This window comes from Apostichopus japonicus, chromosome 1 (assembly GCF_037975245.1).
Source record: "Apostichopus japonicus isolate 1M-3 chromosome 1, ASM3797524v1, whole genome shotgun sequence".
Classification (NCBI taxonomy): domain Eukaryota; kingdom Metazoa; phylum Echinodermata; class Holothuroidea; order Aspidochirotida; family Stichopodidae; genus Apostichopus; species Apostichopus japonicus.
Window position 1 is genome coordinate 9,964,102 of NC_092561.1, and position 21,014 is coordinate 9,985,115.

A 21,014-nucleotide genomic window follows, 5' to 3' on the forward strand; every position below is an offset into this window, starting at 1 on the left:
CTAGACTGTTCACCAGTAAAACAGGATGCGGACATTTATTACTCAATAATTCGAAACATGTTACCGTGTTACTAATATAGGTCAGTTTTAATCGAGAACGGTTCCTCACCTTTACCAGTTTTAAGTTTCCCACCGTTCGTAGGCTTTTCCGTCTATACAGTAAAAACGAAGCGCTCAGTATAAACGATATCTGCATAGCCCCACCTCGTTTCTAAGCAAGCAAATATCATAATCTGAGCTGGCGCGACAGTCAAAATGATTGCACAATTACGATGTGAATTTCGTCTTTCATGATTTCTGAACTCGCTGAAGGGTCCAATTCAATACCTCGAGTCATCCGGTCAATGTAAAAGCCGCCAGGTTGACTATATTAAACAGTTTGATCTTATAATTTTGCAGTCCAAAATGCGGACCATGTTACGTTCATCAGGAATTCGTAGGCCTTATTGACTTTCAGTTAGGATAGGCATAGCCTAGTCGTTCACTAACATAGAGTTGGTGTATTGTCTCTGTACACTAACAGTAACAGTTTCACGTAAATTAGGAGTTTTCGCGCATTAGATACGCGTACAAATTAAATACGGGCAATCAATTACTGCGTTGTCGGACAATTATCGACATTCTGTAGGATAAGGCTACATTCCTTTAATTTAATAAGTGAGGCCACTACTAGTTAACGCAGGGCGAGATTTAAGAGGTATTGCGATCCCCCCAGACGACCAAATGTCTGTTGGGGACAACAAAAAACAGCTTTGGTGATTTCAGTCTGTGATCGTTACTCACTTATTGTTACTTGGGGTCACACTAATTAGCGTCAACAGGCCGATTTCACGACAACTCATGACAACTCAAGACAACAAGTTTAAAATACCATCAAATACAATTGATGTTATCAGAGCATATCTGGAAACACGTTTATAACTGACTGGAACCAGCGTGCATACATATTTTTCATGGGAAAAAATGTTTTTGTCGTAAAAATCGCCAACTTTTTCCTAACGTTGAATTACACGACGTGATGCTATTGCGCTTGCGCAATGACATTGGTCCGAACCATTACACAACAAGTAAGTGTAATTTTTCATTCGAGAATGGTGCCCACACACAAAATAAAATACACAGAGAGAATAATAAAACCAGGCAAAATGATGGTAAGCAAGACTCTGTAAAGTTGATAATCACATATGTTAATTACAATGGAAAAACAATAAGAAATATTCATTATTTTTAAAACATTAAATAATTTGATTTCGAGTTCATTCACCATAATTTGGTGCTTTATTACTACGTCAACCCACCTTCCGACACTGTACACTGCAGTTTCCAAACCTAGCACAAACCAACCCATATTATAATGGTTCGGTCCGATGGCATTGCGCAAGCGCAATAGCATCACGTCATGCTATTCAACGTTAGGAAAAAGTTGGCGATTTTTACGACAAAAAACATTTTTTCCCGTGAAAAATATGTATGCACGCTGGTTCCAGTCAGTTTTAAACATGTTTCCAGATATACTCTGATAACATCAATTGTATTTGATGGTATTTTAAACTTGTTGTCTTGAGTTGTCGTGAAATCGGCCTGTTGACGCTAATTAGTGTGACCGGTTACTTGTGTACATCAGATTGCAATGTAATTCTCAAAAATATGTTAAATGATAAATTGGTATTGCCCTTTTGAGATACTGAAACAAACAAGAAATGGTTGCATGCATATGATCCAGTAAAGGGTTTGTGTTAGGCCTTAAGTATCAGTATCAGAACTCAACTGGCTTAGGCTAGGCCTTATTTTAGGGTGTTACTGAACATTGTATTTTTATTTTTATTAATCATTATGCAGGGTGAACAGATTAGACAGATGAGGTACTAATAAGTATGATAAATGGATAAATAAACAAAGCAATAACCATTGATAGGCCTAGATGTTTCCAAACACAGACATTTGGTTTTAAAGTCACTAATACTTAGGCATATTCATTATATTGGAAGTGATAATTGATTGTTTACTTAGGGAATACTGGAACAATGTGCTGTAATACTTACCTGGTACAGTTTTTGATTTTAAAGATAACTGCTTTTACAGTAGTTCACTGATACACTTGCAGTCCACTATAAACTGTTTGTTATGTAATATGTGAAAATATAAAACTACAGTAGACTGAGCAGATATTAGAGTTTTTGAGTGTAAAATATGATAAAAAATATGTTACTATTCCTGCCAAGAAAGTTTGATGAAATGCATATAAAGTTCACCATGAAATGTGTATGTACTATACTGTATGCTAGATACAATTTGTCACCATTATATCCATACATGTGTTTGCTGCACAGTAGCTCATTTAAAGGATTTCTCCCCTGAACGGTCCCAGCTAGGGTTGTACATAGGGTGCCCAAAGGTCCAGCTTTAGGCCAGACAGTCAGAAATTCCCTGTATCATCCTCCCTTCTGGCATGACCTCTTGGAGGACATAGTTTTGTCCAGCATTTCTAAAGAAAAAAAAGTAAAACTAACAATCAACATTTCATCTTTACAGAATCCACACAGCTATGCATTATTAAACCTTGCAAGTGATCTAAACTGACATCGCCATATACTGTATTGATGTATATGCACATGCAATTTGCCGTTAATACCACTGCAAACATACATGTACAATTTCCTTAGTTTTTATAATCTTTCACAGCTTTATATATGCCTTCAGGAAATTGCTTGCATTTATTCCGTATGTCCAATGGGGCATTGCACTGACAGGGTCATAAAGATGAACACTTGTAGGTTACAAAACTTTATCAATATATGACTGAGAAACATTATTGGGGTAAAATATCACACATACACGTGTTGGATTTTTAAAGCAATTGCATAAGACTCAGTTTTTATACGGATGTGTGTCCTTCATAGTATCATCAGATAACTGGCGAAATGAGCAGTGAACATTCAGTCTTACTACAGTATGTGTAACTGTACTGTACATGTATATACTGTATGGGTCATTCCATATCAAATCACCAGATTTTGGGGTATGTTGTAGTTCGACATTTTTGAAAAATTCCCAAATTTATTGTATGAGTGGACCACCATAAAATAAGCATATTCTGAAAATTTCAGTTGCATTGCTTTACAATTGGCCGATTTATCACACTTTGAAATTCCGCAATTTGACGCCACCATGGCAATTTGGCATTTTCTTGACTTTTGGGGTCTCATTTCTCAGCAATTACACATTCTACTACCTTTCTATTACAGATGCCTATAGAGTCTAACCCAAAGAACAGGAAAGTAAAAAATTAGGCTACAAATATATTGTCTTGTGGAGTTAGGTCAACTTAAAAGTGTCAAAATATTTAATTTTTGTACTTTTCACTAAAAAATGTGCTATTTTGAGTGATGAATTGCTCCTAAACCATTGCTTCAGGGTACTTGATTCTTTCAGAGGTTATTATGTCTAGTACAAACATTACAAAATAATGATTACAATGCTTTCAACCAGGAGCAGACAAGTACATTGCAAATAGTATTTTGTTATATGAAATTAAAAACTGCACAGTATTGAACTGAATGACCTTGAAAAACAGTACAATACCCAGGGTCAAAACTCATGGAACATCAAATCAGTCAAAAAAGTTTTTTGTAAAAATCCCAAACTTTGAGGATTTTTCATTTCAAAATAAGGCAAAACACCCTCCTGAAATTTTTTGTACAAACAGGGTGGTACTATATCTCTTCCAGAAAAATTTATCAATTTTTTTTAATTTGACGCGTTTTGAGTTATTGGCCGTCAAAAACGACCTCTTTTGTACATCGGAGCAACTTAACAACTTCATAAATTAATATTGAGAACAGCTAGAACCCTGAAATTTCTTAATGTGTAAGAACTTTATACTTATTAATAAAGTATAAACCCTGACACCTCTAACATGGTTACTTTGGTATAAAGAAATTGGCATCAAAACCCCTACCTCATGCTGAATCGCAGCATGAAATAGCAACTTTAGAGTTGCACAACTTGCAAACATATTCTAGGAAAGCATTGTAATCATTATTTTGTAATGTTTGTACTAGACATAATAACCTCTGAAAGAATCAAGTACCCTGAAGCAATGATTTAGGAGCAATTCATCACTAAAAATAGCACATTTTTTAGTGAAAAGTACAAAAATCAAATATTTTTACACTTTTAAGTTGACCTAACTCCACAAGACAATATTTTTGTAGCCTAATTTTTTATTTTCCTGTTCTATGGGATAGACTCTTTAGGCATCTGTTTTAGAAAGGTAGTAGAATGTTCAATTGCTGAGAAATGAGACCTCAAAAGTCAAGAAAATGCCAAAATGCCATGGTGGCGACAAATTGCGGAATTTCAAAGTGTGATAAATCGGCCAACTGTAAAGCAATGCAACTGAAATTTTCAGAATATGCTTATTTTATGGTGGTCCAATCATACAATAAATTTTGGAATTTTTGGAAAGGGTGCAGCAACAGCCATCCGTGATTTGACATGGAATGACCCGTATAGCAACATTAGCCCTACAGTATATGCCCATAGCATAAACCTTAATTAAAGTAACTAAGTTGAATGCACCATAATGGATGAAGGGGACCCACTAAAATTAGTAAACAGATACCGGGGAACATTTTTTTTTACCTTTTTGCAATTGGATACAAGACTTTTCCCTAGCTTGTTTTTATAACAGTTTTCATTCACATCCATACACATGAAATATGATGTGATGCAGATAATACTGCCGCTTAGTCGCTTACCTGTAATGACATTAGGATAAAATTAGGCATCCTGTTGAGATGATAATTTGATGGTTTTAAAAGTACTTTATGAAAAATATGATACTTTAATTAGTTGTTCACCTGCTGTCTTCCTAGTTCCTACCCTCATTCTCTTTCCTTCCAATCCTTATTCCACTGATTTATAGAAGGCTCAGTAATAGTTGGGGAACTTCTCATAGACTGACAAATGTAGGTGAACCTTCTCAATTGAAACAAGTTTTATTCAACTAGTATCAATACCAGTGAGCCAACTGCAAAGTAAAGTGGTCAACCAGGGTTCTGAGCTAAAGTGAATATTTGTATCAATTTAATCCTTTACCTAAGGTGAAGTCATACAGTATGTATAACCAAAGCAGTTTTTTTCATTTTTCATATTTTTCAATTTTTCATAACTTACCAACAATCACACAGTTTGTAGAGCTCTATTTTCATGTCATAAGATCGAAATTAAAGAAGGGAGAAGGTTTCCATGAGGAAATTGGCTCCTTAACAGCACTCTTAGCTCAATTAATGGGTGTGTAGACTTGCACAAAATGAAATGTCTATTGCCGTTAGACACCACCATTGATCCCAGAAAATATGCACACAGCTTGCTACCTTCGGTAATTAGACACTAGTGCACAGTCAGTACATACAGCTGCAGTCAATACCCACAGCACAGTGTAAAAACGATACAGCGATGGACATCTCAGGTCCAGCTAAAGATAACAAGGTACCATGTTTCATTACAATCTGCATTTTGTAGCGACTAGCAGAAAACTTCACTTGCAAGCAACGGAAAGTTAACTTTTTCAGAGCGCGGCACGCGTTTTGGAGCGAGTCTTCAATGCCTTTGACAGCACTCTTATCTAAATTAAATGATTGGTAGCAAACTTGTATAGCATTTGCATAGGGCCTTTAGTATGTAATCTTCACAACATTACACATTGAACCAATTTCATTTTCCAAAAGTGTCAAGGACGAAACTCACAAAAGAGTCTTCTTTCTTTTCTCGGCAGTGTGTGATCATGGCTCCAATTGACTGGGACCGTGTGATGACTGCCAATGTGGAGGGCCTCTCGGAAGATGATGCGGATGAATTTTACGAGGTCTTGGCAGAGGTAACACTTGCATTGTTTGATATGGCCGACGTGGTGCACAGACTACAAGTTTCCGTTAGCCGACTATTTCGTTATCTGCCTTTTGCTAGACTCAGTTTTGATAACATGAAATTTGTTACTGTATATCTCTTTAGATTTTAAAAACTGTAAGTAGGTCAATGCAGAAATGTTCTTCTAACACACTCGTACAAAGAGAGAGTATTACGAAAGGTTTAACTTTACTTTAATATGCTCTACGCTTTGGGTATTATGTAGAAATTAAAATGGGCAAGTTCAATCACAGCGGTATTCACTAAGAAATCTTAGTTAACTTACACTTTAACATTAAGTTTTTTAATTGGAAAACTGCTGCCTCATTTACTGGTATAACCAATTCCACCCTTTTCAAGTAGGAGAAATACCTCAGGATGTTAAGGGTTCAGAAGAATGCAGCAGTGGTTATTAATGGTAGTGGATTATGGTTTTTTCATTACAGTAATGACATACAATGCTTTTAAGGGTTAGAGTTTACTCTTTTGATGAATTTAATACTTTCATCCTTCTCTGCCCATCTCCTTTACACCAGGCTGATGATCCAAAGGGTAGCGATGAAGAACAGCTCCTGAAGCTGTTTGAGGTCACTCGTTCCGTCATGCTGGTAAAGGCTACTCAGGCCGTGGTTGCTCTGGACGAGCTCGAGAAGATGGCAGCAAATCAAGGAAAGGAAAATGTATACAATGGTGAGTAGTCATGATGAAGGTGGTGAACGGTTACACCTTTTTTTTGGGGGGGGGGGGGAAATAATTATGGCATATGTGACGAGAAAATTGTGATGAGGGGGTGAGTATTGTGATGAGGTATAAGTAATTGTGATGAGAAATGAGTGTTATGTTAAGGGATGACTAATTGTGATGAGGGGGTGAGTATTATGATGCAGGTGGTGAGTAATTGTGATGAGGGAATGAGTAATTGAGAGGGAGAGGTGAGTAATTGTGATAAGGGATGAGTAATGTTGATGAGGGGTGAGTAGTTGTGATGAGGGGATGAGTATTTTGGTGCGGGGTGAGTAATTGTGATGAGGGGATGAGTAATTGAGAGGGAGAGGTGAGTAATTGTGATAAGGGATGAGTAATGTTGATGAGGGGTGGGTTATTGTGATGAGGAGATGAGTATTATGATGAGGGATGAGTAATTGTGATGAGGGGGTGAGTATTGTGTTGTAGGTGGTGAGTAATTGTAATGAGGGGATGAGTAATTGAGAGGAAGAGGTGAGTAATTGTGATAAGGGATGAGTAATGTTGATGAGGGGTGGGTTATTGTGACGAGGAGATGAGTATTATGATGAGGGATGAGTAATTGTGATGAGGGGGTGAGTATTGTGTTTTAGGTGGTGAGTAATTGTGATGAGGGGATGAGTAATTGAGAGTGGTGAATAATTGTGATGATGAGGCAAGTAATTATGATAAGGGATGAGTAATGTTCATGAGGGGTGAGTAAATTGTGATGAGGAGATGAGTATTATGATAAGGGATAAGTAATTGTGATGAGGGGATGAGTAATTGTGATGTGGCGGTGAGTATTATGATGAGGGGTGAGTAATTGTGATGTGGCGGTGAGTATTGTGATGCAGGTGGTGAGTAATTGTGATGCAAGTGGCAAGTAACTACTGTATGATGAAAAAGTTCATTTATTCATGATACACATTGTGAAGAAGATAGAAGGAGTGGGGTGCTGGAAGGATGTAGAAAATTACTCTACAAAGACAATGTTTTTTAACTGGAAATTATACAAAACATCCTAAATCAATACAGAACAAATTCCCAAATATGAACAGAAAGATCTCAAGGTGAGGAGTGCTTTGTTTTTGTATTTGGTAGGGGGCTGTAAATCTGAATCAGATATTCTGAATTATTGATTTTCTCAGCTTTACCTACAACAAGTTTTTTTCAATCTCTCTAAAATGTTTATACTGTACTTACCTATTTGCTATAGATTCTTATTTTAGAACTCTTTGTGTGTTACATATTCATAGATCAAGGGCTGAAGGACCAAATCCAAGAACTGGAGGAGGAGAACAAAAGATTGCAAGTATGTGAACACTGAATGTCTTATTATAAGTACAGTTTTTCAATGTGATTTGCTAACGTATACCTCTCGTCACAACAATAATGTGTGGTTAGTCTGTTATTTAAACAATTGTTGACCATAAAATCAAGTGAGTTGAAAACAAATCTGATAATAAAGTGCAGTTAGGTAATAATTAGCATCAACAATTAATGTCAAAACAATGTCTGCCCCTGATCCTTGTATGCAGAGAAGTCAAGGCTCATGGATTTGGTTTTATATGCTTCAGAATTTGTTTTATTAAAAAAGTCTGGATATATTTTGTAAATCAACAGTATGTATGAAGATCACTTTTAATAATCACTCTTGTGGCCTAAGGCCAAAATTGATCACTAAGGTTCAAATTTCAATCATTTAAGTTTTCTCCAAACCTATATGCCTCATTGAGTCATCTAAGTATCTAATTTATTCCTTCTCAATGGCTAGGAAAACATTTGGCAGATCAGAGCATCAAGGGAAGTACTGTTAGCAAAGAATTAGCATGATAATACCACAGCATGACCTTTAACCTGATGACCTTTGATCAGGGTTCAAATTAAGCCACAGTGACAATGTCAAATTATTGTAATGCTCTTCATAATGCTCTTTTACAGATGGCTGAAATCCATGTCCCTTGAATCAAGTTTTCTTGGTCCCATTTCAAATTTCAGAAAATTGTCTCGCTACCCTAAGTTTGAACTGACAAGTTACTGTGGTGTCCTGCAGCTTTGATAAAAATCACAACAGAATTTCTTATTTTCCCCTCCCCCCCTCCCCTACTCCCTAAAGGAAAAAGGTTATTTCCTTGATACTTAATTCCAGCCATGAGTAGTAAACTAAATTTACTACATTTCTTTTTTATTTGCAGAGGATGGGGGGAGGAGCTGGCTCAAGAGACATGCGTTCCCTCCAGAATGAGATCCACGAACTCAGCAGACAGGTGGATCTCTTGCAAAGAGAACTAAAGGACAAGGACAGAGAGCTGATGAAGGAGCGAAAAGATGGGGAAAGGGTATGATTTATCAACTTCACTAATCCCTGTTACCCCCCCTCCCCCTCACTGCTTTTATACTGCTCTCTTTACCCTTCTCCTTCTTCCCTTCACACCACTGGGTAAAATTGAACATTTAGTTATTAATAAATGTGGTTAAGAGATCTAAGCCAGAACATATGTGAACTGACTGAGAGGTATCCTACCAGCACATGACAATCAACAAGGAAAATTTCCAAAATTTTTTTTGTTTCCTTCCTTTGTATACAACATCAAGCAACATAACTGCAAAATACAAGAAGTGCTTTTAGTTTTTTGTCTTCCATTCATATCATTTTTTCCCTGCTTTTTTTATATCTCATATTTTTCTTTTGTCAGTTTGCACAAAGAGCAGAAGATGCAGAGAAGGAGACCCGAGAACTGAAACGTGATGTAAGTAACATCTATCGTCCGCTTGGATTGCAGGACACAGTGGGGGCGTTGTGGTCAAGTGGTCAAGGCAGTGGACTGGTGATCTAAGGATTACAGGTTCGAGCCCTGGCCAGATCATTGCGTTGTGTCCTTGGGCAAGGCACTTTATCTCCATTGCCTCTCTTCACCCAGGTGTATAAATGGGGACTTGCGAGGTAACTTGTAAATATAGTTGCGTGCACCGGTTTGTGGCTGCCCTATGGGAAGTCCCCCGGGAGACACGTGGTTGTGATGCACTGTGGTGCCCCAGGAGAGATTGATTGAATTGCGCACACTTTGGTGTGTAGGTGTGACAAGTTACCAATGACCAAGGCTAGGTTGTCAAAGCTCTACGATAAGTGTCTAATATGTATGTATGTATGTATGTATGTATGTTTCATTATTAGCCATTGGAATCCTTGAAGACCCCATAAGGAAATGCCACTTTTGGGAGTTGATCAACTTTTGGGAGTTGCTGCACAGTGGCAAAAAGTTGAAATGAAGATAATGTGTGCTGTTCATGGCTTGTGAGACAAAATAGAACAAAGTTACCCCCCAACTGGCTTAAAGTGGACGTGAATTAAGAAACTTGTATCTCTTCTTTTGCAGTACCTTGAAAGTTGAAGTTTAAGAGTACGAAGAGGCCGACTAAACCTATGTATATTTGATACAGAAAAAAGTTCACCTTTAAACAAAGTATCAATATTTAATGGATACTCCATGATTCTCAGCAAAAGATCTGGTTTTTAAGTACCACGGTGACTCTTGTCATATTAAAAAAAATATTCCTATTTAGAGGTTTTTTTTTCTTCTTTCAGAACGATTTGTTGAAGAACGATTTGAGGGATTACCAACGGCAGATGGAATCTCAGAGGGAGAGCCTGCTGCAGAAGAGGGGCGATGATGTGGAATACCAAGACAAACTCCGACAGAAAAATAGAGATCTGAATGAACAATTGGAAGAAATTCAGGTACCTTAGATCAGACATGACAGAAAAAAGGGCTTCCCAGCCTCAAACCTGTGAGGGTTATTTTTCCAAACATACCCTACACAGCCTAAAAGTTAATGATTGCTCGGGTTGGATACGTCATTAGTTCATAATGAGATTATATACGTCTCTCACACAAAAACTACTTCACAAATGGCCTGAGGCTAGAGCAAACAGTCTTACTACCCTTGCACTTTGAGATCTTAATTCTGTCTGGCCCTTGCTCAAACTGATACTTATTTTTATTCTCAGGTCGTTTGGAGAAGGAGTTGAGAACTTCTGTTATACTAGGTTATTCAGTGTTGTGAACTATGTAAAGGATTATCAAAATTAAAGACCTACATGTTTTAATCTGTATGCATTGTTTCAGTCCTACTTCACAGTGCAGTTGATTAACCATTGCAGTTTGGACAAAACTTATGTTTAACAATCTGCTTTCTTCATAAAAGAATCTGACGGAAGCAAACGATCAGCTCCAGAAACAGGTCTCGGACATGTCCGAAAAATTGAAGAATGCAGCAGAAGAGATGGAGTGGATGTCTAAGGACTACTCTAACCTGAAATTAGTCCTACAGAAGTCAGACACTGTCACAGAGAACCTGAATCAGGAGAACATCATCCTGAAAGAACAGGTAAATAGCAGTGAGCTTTGTTTGTCTCTTGTGTAACTGTAGACAGCACACTTCACTTGTGAAACATTACCAAGAGATGTCTGTGAAAAGCGTGAGATGTCTGTGAAAAGTGTGAGATGTCTGTGAAAAGTGTGCGATGTCTGTGAAAAGAGTGAGAGCGGGGGATGTCCGGGGAGAGCGGGGGATGTCCGGGGAGAGCGGGGGATGTCCGGGGAGACCGGGGCATGTCCAGGGAGAGCGTGAGATATCCGCGGAGAGCGTGGGATGTCCGGGGAGAGCGTGGGATGTCCGGGGAGAGCCGGGGATGTCCGGGGAGAGCGTGGGATGTCCGGGGAGAGCGTGGGATGTCCGCAGAGAGCGTGGGATGTCCGCAGAGAGCGTGGGATGTCTGCGGAGAGCATGGGATGTCCGCGAAGAGCGGGGGATGTCCGCGGAGAGCGGGGAATGTCCGCGGAGAGCGGGGGATGTCCGCGGAGAACGGGGGATGTCCGTGGAGAGTGGGATATTCCTTTGTTGGTTTACACAAGTGGAAATAAGCTGACCCAAACTGAGCTGAAATGTCAGCATTGGAGGCTTGACCTTTGTGCTACAGGAATTTGTAACATTTTTGCACAAATTTCTTCATTCCTGTGCCATTAAGCTGGGACTTAACCACCAATATATGAATGAAATTGTGCACACATAGTGCATGAACAGAACTCCTTGAAATGACTTGATCAAACTAACAACATGGTCTAAAATTGACCTTCGCAAAATAAACTTTGCGTCACTTACCCACAACTGCTGGTTAAAATTCCTCCCCAAATTTGGCAGGTATTACAATACTAGCACTGTTTGTGACCATGAGTAAATCTACAATGTTGGCATGTCAACCCTACTGGTTCCTTTGGCGCATTACACCTGTTCCTGGCAGTTTCGGTGCAGGGTCAGTCTGCCCCTGTTTTGCAACCTATTCTATCACCTAGGATGGAGGAGGGGATGGGAGGAGGGGGGGGGGAAGAGGTGCAAAGATGCAACAAGTTACATTGGTCTGCACTATTCTGCTGTTTAGAAGTTGGATCTTGTTTCATTTTTCAATTCTAGATATCTGAGCTGTCCGAGCAGGTGCAGGCAAACACAGGTACAGACGATGAAGTGATGCAGGCCCTGAACAAGAAGGTGGATGAGTGGAAGGTAAGCTATAATACATCAAGCCCTTACTCAGCTCTTTTGGGTTTGGTCAGTATTTTTTAAGCAAACCTACAAGAGTATTGCCCAAAAGAAGATAGCATTTGATGAAAGTTTAGATGGCTTTGTTGAGTGTCACCAAAGTAAGGTTTTATCAAACAAGTGAAATAGATATTGACTTTTACAATTGATGACTTTCTTTAAGGTATTGGCCTACATTGTCGTAGGTTCTCAGTTTATCTTCTATGTGGGCTAAAGCCAGACATCGAGCCAGAGGGAGTTAAAATACTCACTGTTCCTATATTGAGCAATGAATACCAGTACGTAGGTCGCTCAAAGCCTAAAGCAAGATCATGGGCCATTTTTTTTTTTTGTCACTGACCAGACTGAACGCATTTCAGGGCCTGATTTGGCCCAGGAGCCACCTGTTGAGTGCCCATCGTTGGATTTTAGTATTGAATAGCCTTGACTCGATTACCAAGCATATCTTCAAGGAACTGCTTGAACAGCAGATGACTCGATCTGCAGCATTATGTCCCAGACAGGCAAATAACACTTCAGCACTAAACACAGATTTAATCATGGCTGTAAAGAGGTGTATAAACTCTTGACAAAACAGTTCTAAAGCAAACATCAAAATGCACCCCAGACCCACCCATGGATATAAGCAGAGGTACTCGGTATACATTGCATATATCCCAACCTTCTTAGAAGCTCTTGATGTCATTAACTGATGAAGCGATGAGACTAAATGCAGCAAAAAGTGAATGAAAATATTAAACGAAATATTGAACGAAATATATATACGAAATATAATAAGAAATATTAAACAAAATATATTGAACGAAATATTGAACGAAAAGATTAAATATCATTAGCTCTATCCATAGCATTGCATTAGTAAGTACAGGTTGAGTGAGTCTGGCGAAGAGTGAATCAATCTGTCACAAAAGAATGATGATATGTGCATTAGGTTTGCGTAAGGTGACAATTCATTTTACAAAGATGTGGACTTTTAGGAACTTGTATAACGTTCAGCATCCCTCATGGTAGTTTCAGTTAGTTGCAGTTTTGCCCGTCACTTCAACTTTCTTTGCATATCATTTTGTAGTTCACTAATTTCAACTGATTTACGGGTTTTTGTTCTTGAAAACGTGAAAAAAAAAAAATTATATATATTTTTAGTATCACTCACCTACCTTACTCTAAACCCTCAGTTTTATTAATATTTTCCTGATTTTACAGACTGCCATGAAAGTTAAGGATGAAGAGATAAATCAATTAAACAGGGTAATTCGAGGACTCCGGGACCAGCTGACTGCCTCTGAGATTGACACAGATAAGACTTCAGTGCAAGCTCTAGCAACGGTAAGTTTCATTCACCCGGATTCTTCTTTTAATCTGAAAGAGACCAAAAAGAAAAATTCAGTCATGCATTTGGGACTGTCTCCATCTGGTAATAATTTTTAAGTCTCATTCTCTTGGCCACCCTCGACTGTTATTTAACAAGTATGCCGCTCTGTAGATTTGTTCATAGTTTTTTGTTCATAGTTGTTACAGAATATTTTACAATTGCACTTTGCAAAGTAAAATCATTGGGTATTTAATACACAGCAATGGAAAATGTTTTGAAGCATTGAATCATGCTTCCTTGATTTCTTACTGTACATTTTTGATGCTCTGGTAGTTTTTTCTGTTTTATTGCCATTTTTGCTTGTCATTGCCCCTCTCATTGATCTTCCACGGATGGTATTGTTGAAAGCTGACAAATAGTATATCTTACTTCTAAACTAATCAAACCGTACAGAAATGTTGCTATTGTAATTACTCCACCAAATATTCACAAAACTGCAGCTACTGATAGTGCAGTCCTGCACAATGTAGTAATGTTTCTATATATATTTTAATATCTCTCTTTGATGGAGGAAAAAAATGCTATACGTCTTGTAGGGTAAATGTTTTGCTTAAATTTAAAGAGATTGCTTGTGACTTTTGAAACTAGATAGAAAAAACAGGGAAGAGAACTGTGGAATTCTCCTAGCATTTTTTTAAGACTCTATAACACTTCTTATCCTGTTTCTTCTCTATTTTTGGGGGGTATCATTGGGCTGTTATTTGAATCCAAAATGTGGCAAATAATAACAATAAAAAAAAATAAAAAAAATATGTGACCTAAAGTTGCATAAATGTTTGTTTTGCTACACAGGCATTAAAACAGAAAGATAGTCAGCTAGAGGTCTTGAAACAGGAACTGGAACAATCAGCTCAGGAGATGGAAGAGCAAGCTCAAGAACTGGAGCAGCTCAGACAGGATGCTGTCAAAGGTGGAGGTGAGTCCACCTTGTGCCCCTGACCCTGCCCCCTCCTACAGGCACTACCAAGGATATGGTAAAATGTGTAATAATGTCAAACTAAATGGCTCCTAAAAGAAACCTTACTACACAAGGTATGAAGCCAACTTGTTGAACTAAAGAACATCACGTTTAAAACAATCAACAATCGTCAGTCATGTATAATAATAAAATGCTAAATGGTATACCAGTTATGAATTATCCTAACCCAGCTACGCAATGTATGAAGCTAACTTGTTAAACTAAGAAACATCACATTTAAAAACTATCAACGATCAACAGTTATGTATAAAAATGTAATACTAAATAATATACCAGGTACGACTGATCCTATCCCAGCTACGCATCATATGAAGCTAACTTGTTAAACTAAGAAACATCACGTTTAAAACAATCAACAATCAACAGTCATGTATAATAATGTAATACTAAATGGTATACCAGGTATGAATGATCCTAATCCAGCTACGCATCATATGAAGCTAACTTGTTAAACTCAAAAATGATCTCCTCTTATTCTGTAATATTGTCATAATCTGAAAGCTGTTTGTTGTTTGATGTTGTTTTTGTTGATGGATAGACACTATCATATCGTTGGGAGTGCTTGAAAACACTGAACATAACTGAAATGCAACCAACCGCTTTTAATAGAGGAAATGTAGGAATAGTAGAAAAGTTTTATAACCAAATTCTACTTCCTTTTGGATCCAGTAACATAAATCTGACAATGTTCCAGACAAAATGCTATGAAAATAGAAATATACTTCCCTCAAGAGAAGTGCAATGAGCTGTTATAATTAACCTGTAGTTATTAGAAACACTTTGCTTCAGTTCCTATGAGCACAAAATATGGCTAGAACATTTGAGTGCACATTTGATATGAAAGTATGACATTTTTTGTTGTTGTATCGTAACAGTCTGGCCCGAGGAAGGGAAGGGTGGCTGCACTACTGCACTTAGACATGAATGCAATGTATGGAGAAACATGGTGCGGTCTACTGAAGGTTTGCAGTCTTGTTCAATGCCAAGGCCCTCTCAAACGACTTTACAACTCAATCCTGGTCATTGGTAACTTGTCACACCCACACACCAAAGTGTGCACAATTCAATCAATCTCTATATTTACAAGTTACCTCGCAAGTCCACATTCATACACCTGGGTGAAGAGAGGCAATGGAGGTAAAGTGCCTTACCCAAGGACACAATGCAATGATCTGGCCAGGACTTGAACCTGCAATCCTTAGATCACGAGTCCACTGCCTTAACCACTTGACCACAGCGCCCCCCACCCCACTCCTTCTGTAGTAGTCTATATTCATGGCGAGAGGTCTTACCTCTAGCTTACATCAGGCATTGATCAGTTGTCAACTGATCAACAACTTCATAATGTGATAATATTTGGTCTTGCTATGTGCATTACACAATCGGCTCTCATCAGACCAGGGTCGATTTTATAACTTTTCTCGCAACAGTCGAAGGCTGTCAATTTTTCCATGGACCAGCCTAGTGCAATGATGGTTTATTTGATAATTAATGTTGTCATACTTGTCTACTTTTTCACATTAATGTAATAACCAGAGCACTTGGCGGTTCACTAACTGTGATCGGTAACATTATTGCCATGCACAAGTTACGGCTTATTGAGAAATTGCAAATTAACGAATTACTCGATTCCATCGATTGTATCTTCACAGCTCCTCAAGTGAAACTACAGAATCAGGTGAAACAGTTAAAGGAAGCCATGAAGGAGCAAGAGAGGGAAGCAAAGGCTGCCGAAGAAAGAACTCAGAGAGCTGATGCAGATGCCAGGGAGAAGGACAGAGAACTGAATGAAGCTTTAAACAGAATGAGAGAATATGAAATGGTTGGTCATCTCTGATTAGATTATTGTATGTGTCTGTTGGTGTTGATATGATCTGTCTGTATGCATGCATGGATGTCCTCAGGAATATTTGAGTGCCAAGCAGATTTGTGCAGTAGTGTGATCCACGTCCTGGTGGAGGGGTCTCAGGGGGTTGCCCCCGTCCCCTTTGGAATTTTTTTTTTCAAATGAAGTATGCTTAGTTGGTAACTGGTACTAGCTTTTCCTGTCCTGGCGGTAACCTCTGTGCCAAGTATTCACCCATATATTGGTTATGATAAAGTCGGTTAAATTAATCATCAAAAAGAGTGCCGGACGGAAATGTTAAAAAGAAAAATGTTTGCACTGGGCAGCATTCAGAACTGCCGGGCGCAGCTGCCTGCCGCTGCCCGACCTGAGCATATCCCTGTGTATGTAGGTATGCTTGTTGGCAAGTAATAAAAGCACAAGGAGATGCCAGGGAAAACAGTAGCCAGAATTTTTTTTTTTGCCGAAATGCCTTTCAGAATGCCGGAAATTGCACTTCTCAGGCCTTGTAGTTTGCATCTAAATAGTCTTTAGTTTGAGAGGAAAGTTAAACCTGGAGGGGAAATTCGATATTGTGTCCCCCACCCTTCAGAAGTGGGGGACGCCCCTGGTGACATCTGGGTTTCGAGCACTGTGACCTCCGGGTTTCAAGCACAGTGACCTCCGGGTTTCAAGCACAGTGACTTCTGGGTTTCAAGGACAGTGACCTCTGGGTTTTAAGGACAGTGACCTCTGGGTTTCAAGCACAGTGACCTCTGGGTTCAAGCACAGTGACCTCTGGGTTTCAAGGACAGTGACCTCTGGGTTTCAAGGACAGTGACCTCTGGGTTTCAAGGACAGTGACCTCTGGGTTCAAGCACAGTGACCTCTGGGTTTCAAGCACAGTGACCTCTGGGTTACAAGGACAGTGACCTCTGGGTTTCAAGGACAGTGACCTCTGGGTTTCAAGGACAGTGACCTCTGGGTTTCAAGGACAGTGACCTCTGGGTTTCAAGGACAGTGACCTCTGGGTTCAAGCACAGTGACCTCTGGGTTTCAAGGACAGTGACCTCTGGGTTACAAGGACAGTGACCTCTGGGTTTCAAGGACAGTGACCTCTGGGTTTCAAGGACAGTGACCTCTTGGTTTCAAGGACAGTGACCTCTGGGTTTCAAGGACAGTGACCTCTGGGTTTCAAGCACAGTGACCTCTGGGTTTCAGCACAGTGACCTCTGGGTTTCAGCACAGTGACCTCTGTATAGTATTAGTGAGCCTAGTAGTGAGTTTCTTATAGCCATTTATTACAGCATGTCTAAGTGCACACACTATCACCCATCCACTGAACCCTAGGGAAAATTAAATGTTTGTGGAAGCCCCACACATAGGGAGTAACTGGAATAACCTAAGGCCCCACCATGGTTGGAACTGGGGCCAGGAAGATGTCAGGTTGCTCTTGTCAGGGAGATGTTAATGCGCCCCTTTTGCTATTACTTATCCCGTTGCCCTCACAGACCCAAGTGTGTTAAACATTGGTTTCAAACATTGTTTTTTTCTCTCCTTGGGCTGACAGGGAGAATATGGATTATCAGATGCCGTCCAAGAGATCAAAGAATGCAAAAAGAAAATTTCTCAGAGAGATGTGTGAGTAAAATAATATTCTTTTGTTTAGAGACATTCTACTCTGATTAAATTTTAAATTTGAATAATCAGATGATTTTCTTCTGTAATTTCTAGTAGTTTAATTCACAGATTTTCTTCAAAACATTCTTTTATTGTTCTTACTATTTTGTTTACTCTGTGATTTTTTTTCTTTTTTTTGTACTACACATCAGTGATTATCTTAAAGAGATGCTCAAAAGTATTGCAATGACTAGAAGTTTCACCAGTATGTGAAAATCCTTATAACTTTTCTTACCAAAACTTGCATTTGACATATTATGTAATACAGTTTTATTCATGGGGTTGACCGTTTTAATCATTTTGATCTTTCCATAACCCCCAGAAATATTGAGCAGTTGACCCAACAGGTCAATAAACTTGACCTTAGGATGAATGACCTCATAGAGGAGAATGAGGAACTTCGTGGTCGGTTAGGCTTGGATATCAACCAGCCAATAGACATGGACCAAGCTAAGCTGTCTAGAGGACTGCAACATCAGCAAGACAGAGCTCTAAATCAGGTAAGTAAGCTATTGAATATTCATTAGGCTTTGACATAGACCAAGCTAAGCTGTCTAGAGGACTGCAACATCAGCAATACAGGGCTCTTAATCAGGTAAGTAAGCTATTGAATATTCAGTAGGCTTTGACATAGACCAAGCTTAGCTGCCTAGAGGACTGTAACATCAGCAAGACAGGGCTCTTAATCAGGTTAGTAAGCTATTGAATATTCATTAGGTTTTGACATAGACCAAGCTAAGCCTGCTAGAGGACTAAAACATCAGCAAGACAGGGCTCTTAATCAGGTTAGTAAGCTAGTGAATATTCAGTAGGCTTTGACAAAGACCAAGCTTAGCTGCCTAGAGGACTGTAACATCAGCAAGACAGGGCTCTTAATCAGGTTAGTAAGCTATTGAATATTCAGTAGGCTTTGACATAGACCAAGCTAAGCCTGATAGAGGAGACCATCAGCATGACAGGTCTCTAAATCAGGTTAGTAAGCTATTGAATATTCAGTTGGCTTTGACATAGACCAAGCTAAGCTGTCTAGAGGAATATAGCATCAGCAAGACAGGGTTCTAAATCAGGTTAGTAAGCTATTGAATATTCAGTAGGCATTGACATAGGCCAAGTTAAGCTGCCTAGAGGAATATAGCATCAGCAAGACAGGGTTCTCAATAAGGTTAGTAAGCTATTGAATATTCAGTAGGCTTGACATAGACAAGCTAAGCCTGATAGAGGAGACCATCAGCAAGACAGGTCTCTAAATCAGGTTAGTAAACTATTGAATATTAAGTTGGCTTTGACATAGACCAAGCTAAGCTGTCTAGAGGAATATAGCATCAGCAAGACAGGGTTCTAAATCAGGTTAGTAAGCTATTGAATATTCAGTAGGCTTTGAATGGACCAAGCTAAGCTGTCTAGAGGAGAACATCAGCATGACAGGTCTCTAAATCAGGTTAGTAGGCTATTGAATATTCAGTAGGCTTGACATGGACATGGACACCATCAGCAAGATAGAAATCTAAATTAGTTCACGACAGCCAGTTAGGACAATTTTCTAATGCTAATACCATTCTATACTGTCCTCTCATATCATGCTTCAAAGCACTCGAACACTGAAAGTACAAACAGTTCCTAACCTTTATCTTACAAGTAAGTGACATTCCTACTGTCAGTATGAGTGGAACAGGTCTCAACTACATGGGCCAGACTATGATGTCTGGAGGCTGTAATATCAGTAATACAGCAATCTTAATCATTCAAATAAGCTCTTGAATATTCAGTAACCAGTTGACATGCATCAGGCTAAGCTAAGCAATATATGGCTGCAAACCACATAAGCTATTAAATATTCATAAAGCTTGGATGTAGATCAACCGTAAGATTTGGTCAAGCAACCTAAAGATTACAGCACCAGCAAGATAGAGTGACCTCAATGTTCTTGAACGATAACATGTGTGGAAAAAGTGGAAAAAAGTGACCGGATATCACAAATCCTGAATCCTTTCGTCTGAGCTGGATCTGATGTTGCTATAGTAACTGCTTTTTCCTCTGGACATATTTAAGTGTCGATTTATCCATTGCTTTCCTCTTACTCTTCCCGACTTTCACAATTTATTCCCCAAAGTTGCGAACAGATTTAGAAATATTGATTTTTGATCAATCTTGTTACAGGTGCTGTCGAAAGAAGTTGAGAGATTGGAAGAGGAGAGAATTGTGCTCAAGAAGCAAATTAGGACATTAGCATCACAGAGAGCTCAAAGGTAGGATTAAAACAGATTAAACCACTTGAGAAAGTAAATCTTGCTATTTCTTATCTCATCTGCTCAAAATTTTCTTGTCAGTGGCTCTGAGATTATTACTCTCCTGGGATTACATTTGCCTCTCATAAACAGTTGTTATCAGTTTACATTGATGTCATCAAACATCTGGCTCAGTTTCTCTGATTTCACAGCTTATTAATGTGCCTTGTAGTTGTCTTGATTGATTCAGACACAAGGAGAATACCATTGTGAAATTAGTTTCAGCAGATTTGGATTGTAATCAATAGATCTGGACCTTTTTTGGCGGTTTGTCTCCAAATGAAAGGCTGCACAAAATGTCTGTTAACATCATGTCCATAGTGCAAGGTAGCTCTCATGAATTCTGCACATCGAATCAGAGGGTTGGGGGTGTCTAGTCAGTCATGGCTCAGTTCTCACTGATGATCCTAGGTTGTTGGCCTAAAAAGTTAATGGAACACTGCTGTTAGACCGTGTATATGTTACATAAAATATGTAGTGAACAAGGGTTTTGTAAACTGATTTTGTGAACTGAATATAAGGTACTGTAACCCATCTGCCACTGTTTGAAACAGAATGTTGACAATACATCATTGTTAATAGCCAAACAGGAGGGAATGCCCCACTTATAACTCAAAGGTTTATGCGACTTCCTTGTCT

At 38.9% G+C, this 21,014-nt stretch overlaps 1 protein-coding gene across 3 annotated transcripts in view; it reads left to right on the top strand.

Annotated features, from left to right (window-relative positions):
- Nucleotides 1–201: 201 nt before the first annotated feature.
- LOC139967024 (centrosomal protein of 290 kDa-like) overlaps nucleotides 202–21,014 on the top strand; it is a 65,707-nt gene continuing 44,894 nt past the window's right edge. For 2 of the 3 annotated variants that reach the window (XM_071970634.1, XM_071970653.1), the window contains exons 1-15: nucleotides 202–360; nucleotides 5,780–5,881; nucleotides 6,447–6,600; nucleotides 7,893–7,948; nucleotides 8,832–8,975; nucleotides 9,333–9,386; nucleotides 10,223–10,375; nucleotides 10,843–11,025; nucleotides 12,109–12,198; nucleotides 13,438–13,560; nucleotides 14,399–14,522; nucleotides 16,238–16,407; nucleotides 17,981–18,051; nucleotides 18,413–18,590; nucleotides 20,248–20,336. In XM_071970634.1, coding sequence (XP_071826735.1) covers nucleotides 5,789–5,881; nucleotides 6,447–6,600; nucleotides 7,893–7,948; nucleotides 8,832–8,975; nucleotides 9,333–9,386; nucleotides 10,223–10,375; nucleotides 10,843–11,025; nucleotides 12,109–12,198; nucleotides 13,438–13,560; nucleotides 14,399–14,522; nucleotides 16,238–16,407; nucleotides 17,981–18,051; nucleotides 18,413–18,590; nucleotides 20,248–20,336 — 1,682 coding nt within the window. In that variant the 5' untranslated portion in view covers nucleotides 202–360; nucleotides 5,780–5,788. The remainder of the gene's footprint in view (nucleotides 361–5,779; nucleotides 5,882–6,446; nucleotides 6,601–7,892; nucleotides 7,949–8,831; nucleotides 8,976–9,332; nucleotides 9,387–10,222; nucleotides 10,376–10,842; nucleotides 11,026–12,108; nucleotides 12,199–13,437; nucleotides 13,561–14,398; nucleotides 14,523–16,237; nucleotides 16,408–17,980; nucleotides 18,052–18,412; nucleotides 18,591–20,247; nucleotides 20,337–21,014) is intronic. The other variant, XM_071970642.1, reaches the window with a different exon arrangement.